At 33.2% G+C, this 12,098-nt stretch overlaps 1 protein-coding gene across 4 annotated transcripts in view; it reads right to left on the minus strand.

The window, feature by feature from the left end:
- LOC145258892 (uncharacterized) overlaps positions 1 to 12,098 on the minus strand; it is a 381,700-nt gene that overhangs the window by 155,432 nt on the left and 214,170 nt on the right. For all 4 annotated transcript variants that reach the window (XR_013864110.1, XR_013864111.1, XM_080116649.1 and 1 more), the window contains exon 3: positions 8,622 to 8,759. Coding sequence is in view for 2 of the 4 variants with exons in the window: in XM_080116649.1 (XP_079972775.1) it covers positions 8,622 to 8,759 (138 nt within the window). In the remaining 2 variants the exon portion in view is untranslated. The remainder of the gene's footprint in view (positions 1 to 8,621; positions 8,760 to 12,098) is intronic.

Consider the following 12,098-nt stretch of genomic DNA (forward strand, 5'->3'; position numbering starts at 1 on the left):
TCACCTATCTGGCACTGGCCAGGCTCAACGTTGCTTAACTTCAATGATCTGGTGAGAACCGGTGTGTCAACGTGATTGTGCCGTATAATTACATAAAATACAACAATCAAATAACAATAATAAGATATAGTTAATGTTTAAATCATTGTCATTGTCTCCTTTATAGTATGTCACCCTTCCAAGAAATGTAGCAAGAAATTGTCTTCGTCTCGAACACTCAAGATGGACGATATAATATTTTAACCCATCAAGTCCCACGGTATCTAATTTTTTTTACTATTGATTTGAAACTTTGTGCAATGACTAAAAATGAGTTAGAATACACAAATTAAAAGGAAAAATGAAAAAGCAAAATATTGACTCTCCTGGGTACATGTTATATATTTTAGATATACAAATAAATGTATTTGTACACATCCATAGATATGGGGTGACTTTTCAATTCTAAAGGAGACTACTTTTCTTAATTCCCAAGAGAAAATATGACATAGCAAATTTAGTTCATCGCTAATAATAACAACAACGAAAATTAACACACACACACACACACACACACACACACACACACACACACACACACACACACACACACACACACACACACACACACACACATACGTTACATACAATACATAGAAATAAAAAATTAATGTGAAAAATATGTAAATCTTCATATATTATATATATTACAGAAGATCAGGACAACATCAGTACCGCTGGTTTAAATTTCAAACAAAGGGAGCCTACAGTTGATCTCCTATGTCAAACTAGCATTAGCCTCCACTTATAACTGTCTCTTCTCATTGGGGAGAGGAAGTAATCTCGGAATAAATGTAATAATTTTTGCCTGAATATTTTCCCAGGAAATGATGATGACGTTCAATGGAAAAGATGTACATAGGAAGTGTCCGATTAATTTTCTTATAATAATAATGAATGTAGAAAAGGAAAAGCAAGATTGTATTGTAGATAAATACTGAAAAATTTAATTAAATACGATAATTTTGATTTTTTCAATTAGTTCGAAATATCATTTACATCGGTCTGTTATGCTTACGTATCAAATAGAATTTTCATCTGATTGCAGGCTGTCAAATTGCAGAAGGGCTATGCTACTAAGTATTAACTAGTTACTTTTATTCCTGCTGCATTTGTGTTTCATTAATGTCCTAAAGTTACATTTAATTAACAATTTTCCATTGTGCCTCCTCAATTTGAAGTTATTTTTTTAAATTGACGTGAACAATAGAATGTTTCAGTTAAAAGTCAAATATGAACAGGTAAAATTATAAAAGAATAAAAGGCCAATCAAATTAGGTATGGTTTGTTTGAACAGTTACATTAAATTTAGCTTAAATTTTTTTTTGCCGGATGTATATATATACATGTGTATATGTGTATATATATATGTACATTTTTTGCCGGATGTATATATATATATATATATATATATATATATATATATATAGCCTTGGAAGTTTTTTTATACAAAAAATAATGAAAATGTTTTTTTTAAATTTGTTTAGGCCTTCGTTGAAAAATTATTTCGTCAGTAATTCATTTAATCTCCTGCACTTGCTAATCAACTTGCTTTCTCGAATTCACAATAGTCATAAGTTTTCAGAGCTCATCACCATGAAATAGTAAGCACTCTGGTTTGGACCCAAAAAAAAACATGCCTGATGTTTTCGTCTCTGACCGGGAACAGAACACGTACTATACATTGAAGCATTTATTTATTTAGTTTTTTTAACAAAGGGGTCACTACATATCAAGGCCTGGAGGCCGCTTGAGGATAAGGGTTAGTATGTGTACGGTAGTTATTGAGACTAGTCATTGAGAATAGTGCAGTAATCGTTTGTAGTGGTAATTTGGTATAATTAGATTATTTAAGAAAACGGTTCGATAACAACCTGTTTACGCTGGACTTGAAGATGACAATATTGTAGTCAGCTGGAAAGCAGACCAGCGAAACAGAGTTCCACAGACGGGTAGTTCTAAGAACGAAGCTGTTCATGGAATCCATGTTTAGGTTTAGGCACCGATAGAGAGTGGGTGAAACTTTTGATAGTGATTTTGGCTAGACGATTTTTTTGTGAAAGATTGGCAAGGGTGGACCATAGATTTGCAAAAAAAAAAAAAAAAAAAAAAAAAAGATAAATTATACAAATTAGGCACAAGTCCGTCAAAATGTGAGGAATGAGAGTGCTAGTGGTCATCCTTTTGTCTATCCTATGCTTAACTAGACGAATTTTAATCCATTTGTTTAAGCAAAGTTCCTTTCATTCTTTCATCATTTGCCTATTATTTTCACTTCAGCCGTCACCATAATACCACATTTACTACCCTACTTAAAATGTACCAAATGGTTTAAATTTAATTTTATTTAGAAAACATATCTATGGTTTCATTGGAAAAAGATGGTAAATATGACCCGCATCTCAAAATGCATAAAAAAATCAAACACAAGAAAATCATAGGCATAGAGTAAAACCTTCCTAACCGTTTCTAAGAGTAGACTGTCCATTCTTTTCCAGTTTGTTTAAAACCGAAAACAAGTAGGTCAATTTCTAAGTAGGAGTGGGACTTTAGTGGAAGTAAAAGAAATGCACTGTATCCGTACTCCAATGATCAGATTTCTTTAGTCAAAAATAGGTGAGTTAACACTATGTTCTGTAACAACGTCTCCATTGCAACAGTGAGTTCAGGAAATCAAAGGGGAGGGGAAAACAAAAAATAAAATAAATAAAATAAAATATCAAGAATCCTTGGTCTAACGGCAAAAAATTCCAAGACGCAAGTACACCAAGAAAAAAGGGGTAAAAGGTTCCACCATTTTCTAATCATAACTCATAAACCAAAAATCACACTTGCAGTTGTTAAAAAAACGAAAAACCTTTTATTGCTCGGACACATTTTCTGATTGATTGAGACAACCGTAGAAGATAAAACGTTACCAGATTTCAAATTACATTTAAAGACGTTATTATCTAGAATTCATTCTTTTTTTTACCCTGGCAAGCCACACATAGGACATGTGGGTAAATTGCCACAAGTCTACAGTGATTTACGATTTCTATGGAAAGATAGAAAGGCCCCTTAAATTCATACTAGAATTGCCTGTAAGGATTCGTGGCATAGTGGATAAGGTATTAGTTAATTTAGTTGCAAAGTTACATTCTTCTGGAGGGTGAAGGTTCAATCTTCAGTGTGGGCGACACTCAAAATGCAATTGTGAATTACTTTAGGACTTCTACCTAGTTATGGCTGACGGAACGGGAGCATGCTGTCCTCGTGGATTAAATAAAGGGTTCCATTCGAAATTCTGTGTGGATTCCCAAGTTTAACAGAAAGATTTCTGAGTTCCATAAGATACACCTGAATAAGATCGAAGGTTACATTGACCGAAACGTTGTGAAAATAATACTCAAGATGAAAACAGTTATCAAAAGAACACAAATAATACAAAAGAAAGCAGAGAAAACACCCATCACCACCATCACCATTCACAATTTCTTAGAACATTGGTGGAAGGCAGTTTCAATCCAGCATTGGTTTTTATGAGACATCAATGGTAAAAGTCTATGAAGTTCAAAACGTCTGAATGAATGAGAACGAGTTCTGACAATAATGACGTAAGTAATGACAAATTTTGCGAAGAGAAGGTACCGTGCTGAAAAAAAAATAACGCTATTATGGAGAAATTCACTCTTAACCTGGCGAAGGAAGGGTGCTTTGTAACTATTCTGTACTTTCACCTAACAATTTAATAAACAAAAGCTACTGTAAAACTTGGAAGTACTATTTAAAAAATAGCACGGTACCTTTTCTGCATGAGCACCTATGTTGCTAAACATTGGTCGGTTAGAATGCATTTTATTTATTTTATTTACCTTATCTTCAGGAGGTCACAAGGTCAAATGTGGGTTTGATGAGAATATTTTTGTGACATGAACTGGATTCGAACTTTGCACAACCAGGTTTTCAGTCCATGTCGTTAACCACTTACTGGATTTCGTACCACCTCTACAGCATCATCATAATCATCATGAGAAATAGCATAGTCAGCAAAAATATTTTAAATAATAAACATGGTATAAATGATGATGATGCTGACTTTTTACTAGGAGGTGATCGCTTATCAAAACCCAAAGGCCACTCGAGGATAAGGGTTAATTAGTGCAAGTAAATGGTGAGACAACACCGTGATGATCAATAATCATGGAACTTGGTTAGGGTTTGATTATGTAAGAGGATAACTCAGCAAGAACTTTTTACATTGGTCTTGAAAGCAACCATGTTATAGTCAGCTAGGAAGCAGACCCACAGCATTGTGTTCCACAGACGGAGGGTTCTAGGAAAGAAACTTTGTTCATAGAATCTTCGTTTAGTTTTAGGCACAAATAGAGGGTAAGGGGAATTGTTGACAGTTGTTGTAGCCAGACGAGTGTTTGTTGTGAATATTTCATAGGGATGGGAGAACATAGATTGATGAAGAAAAAGTAGAAGAAGCGCTGGGAAAGACTGTATGGTGGGTGTGGGTTGAACATTTTTCTCAAGGATGTCCGAGTGTGTTTACTTTCATGCCTGCAACCTTTAAATGTATTCAACATTAAAAAAAAAAAAATTTTTACAGTGCAGACATTTGTATATGGAAGAAAAATAATGTTTTTTTTTTACTTCAAAAATATTTTTTTTTCTTTGCAACTTGAAAGTTTCCCCAAAGAACCCTCCTCCCGCTTAAAAAAAAGGGAAAGAAAAGTATTTTTAAATAAAATCACTTGACTTTTAATACACGCAACAGTACATATGATGCAGATAAAAACGTAGCCACATATAAGTATCTAAGTATTTTTTTCAAGTAGTTAAATTAAAAGATAAAAAGTAACCCACAAATATAAATGACTAATTCCTAAAAAAAAAGTTCCTTGTTTATATTTTAGAATTTAAAAAACAAACAATAAAAGTCAGCAACCATTCCGAATCGTTTCAATTCTATCCCCTTATTCATGACTCAGTTTTTTTTATGCTTGTTTGGTGAGGTCGAATGGTTTCAAGCAATTAAAAATGTGAACAGTTGGGAGCTGAAAGGAGCCGGTTTTTAAAGTTTCTTCTTTCTCTACTTCTAAAACCTTTAGGAACCTACTGGGTGGTCCGTTTACTGATCTTAAATATACCCACTTAACATAAAACATGCCCATCTATTCTGTTTTATCGCACAATACATTATCTGTTATTATACTAAATCTGCGTTAATCCTTATATTTTTATATCTATTCATCTCATACTCCTTTATATATTTATCCACTTATTCTACCAGTTGTTTATCCTCTATCTTATTCAACAAAAATATTTCTATATTGTATCCTTTATAATGTATCTCCTCACATTCATTATCTTACTATTATTCCTAATAATTTATATTTCTTTTAAGCACTGTTATAATTTCAGATTCCACCTTCTAAAATATACCGACATAGCATAAACCCCATATTTCATGTAAACTCTTCCATAGCTATAACCCATTAACACATATGATTTAACAAGCATCTTCCTTCAATTAACGTACCCTATATTCTCCCTGAGAATCCGATCACATAGTTTGCCCACATATCTACAATGACAGACATGCCATATATCTACCTGCATTACATAATAAAAACTATACTTCTATATCACAGAGATCAATGTAGCTCCCCCAAACAACCTCAATATTTTATTTCGCTCCTAATGTAACTATCGATAGACATCGCATCCCTATTATGTTACCTAGCATCTTCTCTACTCTTCTGATGAAAAGCATTAGGCTTTCAAATACTATGGTATAAAGTGTTCTCACTTACCCTACACCCCAATTGATGTATACCCTTATTGAATAAATGAATAAATCTCTATATATATTAATATATAGTTTTATATCGTCATTCTCTCTTTATATATATATATATATATATATATATATATATATATATATATATATATATATATATATATATATATATATACTAGCATGGGTGCCCGGCGTTGCCCGGGTGTTTGGAGGTGTATGCTGAGCAAAAAAAAAACAAAAACAAAAAAAAAAAAACAACAAAAAAAAGGTCAATTTTTTTAAAATTTGACCCCTATTATGACCCCTTAAAATTTATTGCTTGGGGCTCAAATCAAGTTATTAAGTTAGACCCATGTCCGAGGAACCTATATCTAAAATTTCAAGTGTTTAGATCCAAAATTGTTTGAGGAGTTTGGTAGAGTTCTCAAAGGTCAAATCGTTGAACTTTGACCCCCCCCCTTAACAACCAAATTTCTGGTCGAAACCCGATTACATCGATTTTTCCAAATCTCAGTACTCTGTATATCAAATTTCGTGTCCGTAGACTAAAAATTAACAGAGTTATTGCGTAGGTAAATGTACACATACAGACACACAAACACGTTCACTTTTATAGATATATGAGGAAATAGAAGACAAGATAAAATACACATTGGTGCATATGAATTTATTTATTAGTTCAATAAGAAAAAAAAATCAGTGGGAGGAGGTATTATATTATAAACGCTCTTTATACCTAAGCATTTCGAAGCCTAATGCTTCTCATCAGAAGAAATAGTTTTATGTACATAAAAGTTATGCATGAACACGTGTTTCTTGCTAACAAGCACTCGTCAGCATGGCTTAACTATAGCAGGGATCAAACCCATATCTACATTGCCTATAGTCTGGCGTTTTAATATTGGGTTACAAAGTCTTTCCTAAAACTATGTACATTAATCATCTAATTACTTTGTTATATATACAGAGAGAGAGAGAGAGAGAGAGAGAGAGAGAGAGAGAGAGAGTAGAAAAGAGAAGTAGATATTGATATGTATATACTCTTCATAATTAGTATTAAGAATCAGTGACAAAAACAAATATAAAAAAACGTTTTCGGTTTTTACAAGATGTCATAAGGATAAGATTGTTAACTACTATACTAGCGGTCTGGTTTCGAAATTCAGTTTTAATCATTCACCGCATCTAGTCGCACTAAGGAACCGTGATACGGAAAACAATTATCCGTTGGGTTGATCTATCTGTATATGAAATAACAGTTTCCACTTAGCACAATCAAAAGATAACAAAGAGAACTTTGTTTTCATACTAAAACTTATCCACTATTACAATAGCTAACAATCTTATACCCAAGCCATTTCGCCCATCATGAACTAGAAATTATAATATTTGTGTATGCTTTTACATTACTGGTTCTCGAGTTTTTAAAAACTGGCCTTCTTAAATCGATTCTTAGTGTGGGGAGTAGAGGATTATACATTTTTTTTGTGAAAATCATCTCTAATCCTGAGAAGTGTTTTAGGAGTGTTTGTTTTTGAAAATTGAATCCCTAAGTAGTCATATCTTGAAAAACTACTCCCTATTTACTCATAAAAGAGGAACCGAGGACTAGTTATGATTTAATATACATATATTTTATTGTGTTGCATAAAGCAATCCCAGACAATGGCTGATAACCATGCAAGTTAGGGTAGATTAGTTTGTTAAGATTAAAAATTGTTGTTGAGATAAATGTTTACATTGGAATAAACTAGAAAAATCAATGTTTAAATAAATAATATAAACAAATGGGTTTTGGAATAACAATTTTAAAGTAACTTAAACTAGAATAATTTGACGTTAAGGTAACTTTAAGCTGACGTGTATCTTAGGATACGTGGTCGGTGAGAGTTTTAGTTCAGTATAGTTTTTGGAGCTAACGAGAGAAGAGATGGGTTTTTCAAAACGACCGAGGAAGTGGGTCGAGGCAACAGACTTAGAGATGTGATGTAGAACGGTGATTGTAACTTCTCAAAGACGGTATAAAGACCTGTTTGTATATATTATCAATGTTTCGGGTTAGTCTCTCTCTCTCTCTCAAAAAAGTTGAAAGTCTTTATATCAGTCCAATGATCCAAATAACTAAAACAGCCAACATGGAAACCGTTGGAAAAAGGTATGATCCTGTTTTATGTTTTTACATCCCAACATTTATAATGTATATCGATTTCAAAGGCACTCATGAATAGACGATCACACGTACACACCTTTCATAACATTTATCACACGTACACACCTTTCATAAAGAGACGTATTTAAACACTCATCTCTTCCCGACGATATAACATATGCTATCTTGGTGCCGTTTATATACACATGACTATATAACAATTGCTGGTACTTTTTCTAGTTTTTAATGATATCTGTATAATAAGAAATGATGTCATAAATTACTGCTTTTATTGAATATTATCTCCCTTGAAAAAAAAAACATTTGGTACTTATGTAGAATAAGCACCGCGGTACTGTCAGAAGTTTCCCGGTAGTTTATGTAAAATCCCCGAAGGTGCCAGAATTAAAGTTTGATTCTTTTTTTTTTTTTTTTTTTTTTTTTTTTTTTTTGTGTGTGTGTGTGTGTGTGTTTGTGTGTGTGTGTGTGTGTGTGCAGATGCTGGCCTATTTCTTTCAATAAAAATATATTATTTCTATTATTACGAAGATAATTCAATGAAAAATTAATTGAAAAATGAAGACAATAAAAATAATAATATATGATATATTTTTTTGTTGTCACAAAAGAGGATTTACAAACCTTCATTGCATTTCCGTCCTCGGAATCCTGACGCACAGCCAAACTCACATGTGCCATTGTTACCAAAACATTTGCCTTTTAGGCACATTGGACTGCAAGTCTTGGTGCATCCTCTTCCATATTTATTACTCGGACATGCTGTAAAAAAAACACGAAAACAATACATGATAACGTGACTATATTATTATCTGTGTTAAACAAGCATAAACACACACAAAAACATCAACAAATAAAAACTGAAAAAAAACAAAACAACCCCAAATAGATCAGTAACCATGTTGTAACAGTGGTTCCCAACCACTGTGCGGTGGCACATAGGTGTGCCACAAAATCATTACTAGTTTGTCGCGAAAAGGTTATGAGTGGAAGTTACAAGTTGTTATAGGTTAAAAACAGCTTTTATATCGTTATAAACGGAGTTATTTGTATGAATAAATACTAACCCACACATTATTGTAAGGTTATACACGTGTTAACATGTAGACACCGCCGCAACGAAACAAACACAAGGACTAACTCGACTCCTTTTTCTGTTGAAACAACAGCCATTTATTTCCACCTGTCTCTTGTTCAAATCTATCGCTCTTTAACGTCATCATCGGTCTGAGTATACGTTCTTTTTATAATCTTTTTCCTTTTTACATGCCGTGACGTCATCTCGCACACGGCTCAGTAACTTGCATACAGATGTCATACGCTCGTCCGCGCTCTATTACATTATTACTCGCGTGATATTGATGCCTAAATATAAAAAAATGAGAAATAAAATGTATAATAAATCAAGAATGAGAGTTCAATATAGAAATGTTGTTTTAATTCGAATAAAATAAAATACGCATCAAGTGCGCTTGAAACCAAATCACAAATGAGGAAAGTAAACAAATATTTTACTTGTTTGAAATTTATCACAAATATATTTCAGAGGTAGACTCCATCTTCAGTGTGTTCTTTGTTTCTTTTTTTTCTTTTTCTTCTTCCTTGCCATGTTGTTAATTTGGAGAAAGAAGTCTGTATAGAGCCGTGCGTTGTATCTGGCGGTTGTATTTTGAATTGTTTGAACTGTGCGCAGGTAACGCGAGAATAACGGTTTGGGTTAAAATAACGGAAATTTAAATAGCTCAATAGTGTGCTGCCATGTAAAAAAGTTTGGGAAACACTCTCGTAACACCACCGATTGGGGATGGGTGACTTCCCAACGTTATGTGATACATCTGTGTGTAACTCAACCACAAGAAAATTACCCAAACCTGACCAACCACAGTTTTGATTAAAAAAAAAATCTATCCAAAAAGTGTGACAACATGACGAAGTCATTAACTTGATACTGTTTTTTTTTTTTAATGAATCTCAGCAAATGCCCATTTCACACTCGAAGGACTGACAATTCTCTCCAGTATGGATACCATTACCAAATATATATCTAATACAAATATATAGTCGGAACCTTGACCAATGAGTTGTCATCCAAAAATATTCTGTAAGAAGTTTCAGCAGCATTTAAAAAGTACAGGAGAACCCCGGGATACGGCATTAAAAATTAGTAACAAAATACAGTACAGTATATAATACACATGTATTAGGTTGGTGCAAAAAAAAATAATCTCGTATTTGGCGTTCAACTTCATGTCAAAAAACGACATTATTTTTGCACCAACCTAATATATAATCAAATAACATTATAAATGATACCGTAAGGCGGTGCAAATACCGTAACTAGGGACCGAAAAAGCATCGTATTCCAGATCGTAACCTGAAAAAACGTGTCTTAGAGCCACTGTATCTCGGAGTTCTACTCTACAGATGTGTATGCGTTTATAAATTACACAACGTTTTGGGTATTCGTTGATTAACCCCTTTATGAGAGGATTTATCAACTCGATCGATGCACATTGTAGACCCACTTGCATTCATCGCCTTCAACAGTGAAGACTCGCTTGCACTCATCTCTTGGAATTCGCAGAACTGCTTGCAAATAACGTGCACGAACAAATATGAATATGCACTTACATTCGTCACTTTCAACAGCGCAAACTCACTTGCCCTTACTGATTTTGACCACATTAAAGACTACAGGGCAGGAATGCTTATGCTCCTTACTTCAAGGAGTATTTGTTGATATACTCTGATTGGTTTGAAGCTGGAGTTGACAAAGCTCAACTATAAAATGATTGTAGAATATAAATCCGTGCAATTAGCTCCATGATTTTCCGTGGGAATGAAACAAAAACTTTCTGCACATTCATTTTGTTAGCAACTTATTCCTGACGATTCTAATTGATGTATTTTATTGATAAAAACGTTTATCAGGGTACGATGGTTTATAATTGGTATAGAAGAAAGCGTAAAAGCTCGATATATATATATATATATATATATATATATATATATATACTGTTTTAACAAAAACAAAGACTTCGAAGAATGGATTGATAGCAACAAAAAGTGTATTTCATTGTTAGTTTATATATTTATTATATGCCATGAAGCTTTTTGTTAAAACAGTATATGAATGCTCAATTATGAAATATGATAATTTTGTAGCTTACAGTTTAAGTCATCTCTTTTTGGCTTAAAATTTATTGGTATATGAACGATTTCTGAATTATATAAACCCAGTAAAATTCGGAATACTACAAATAAGACTCTCTCTCTCTCTCTCTCTCTCTCTCTCTCTCTCTCTCTCTCTATATATATATATATATATATATATATATATATATATATACCAAGGAAAATTCATTTGTTAAAGAAAATGTATATGTAGCAAGGGAGTGCTAGAGTGGACACTGCTTAACTATAAAAATGGCTGTAGAAAGTAAATCCATGTAATTAGCTTGATGATTTTCCCTGTGAATGAAAAATAAAGTTTATTTTGGCCAAGATCAAAGTGTAGTATCTGTTCTTCAGATGCTGCACTTCCATTTCTTGTTCTCTTTCAGTGGAGGAACAGTCCTTCACGACTGAGACAATTTTTTTTTATTTTTGTACCTTTTCTCCACGTTAAAAAAACGATCCTGGTGTCTAAGTCTGTCCCGTGGGGAGGCATTGCAAACAGGTATAAGGATATTTTATACTCTCCTCTTTCTCTTTGTCTTTTTCTCTTTCTCTTCTCTCTCTGTCTTTGTCTGTCTGTCTGGCTATCTATCTGTCTGTCTGTCTGTCTGTATGCCTGCCTGCCTGTCTGTCTGTCTGTATATATATTTAAAAGAGAGAAAGAGAAAGCGAAAGATTCTTCATTCTAAAATGTATCAATAGATTGGATTCTCTCCACCACATATCCTCGTGTGGCTTTTGGGTCTTGATAAGTAGTTACATTTTAATAAAAAAAAAAACGAAGTTGAATGGGAAAATATGCTGAGTGGATGTGTGTATGCTAGAATGGCCCGTTCTTGTTAATATTCGATTCTACCTGAATGAAAACTGACGACATTTGATGTGTAAATCCATGGCAGATTGAGAAACGACAGTGATAAGAAT

This window comes from Euprymna scolopes, chromosome 3, assembly GCF_053919585.1.
Source record: "Euprymna scolopes isolate OS-2025 chromosome 3, ASM5391958v1, whole genome shotgun sequence".
NCBI lineage: Eukaryota > Metazoa > Mollusca > Cephalopoda > Sepiida > Sepiolidae > Euprymna > Euprymna scolopes.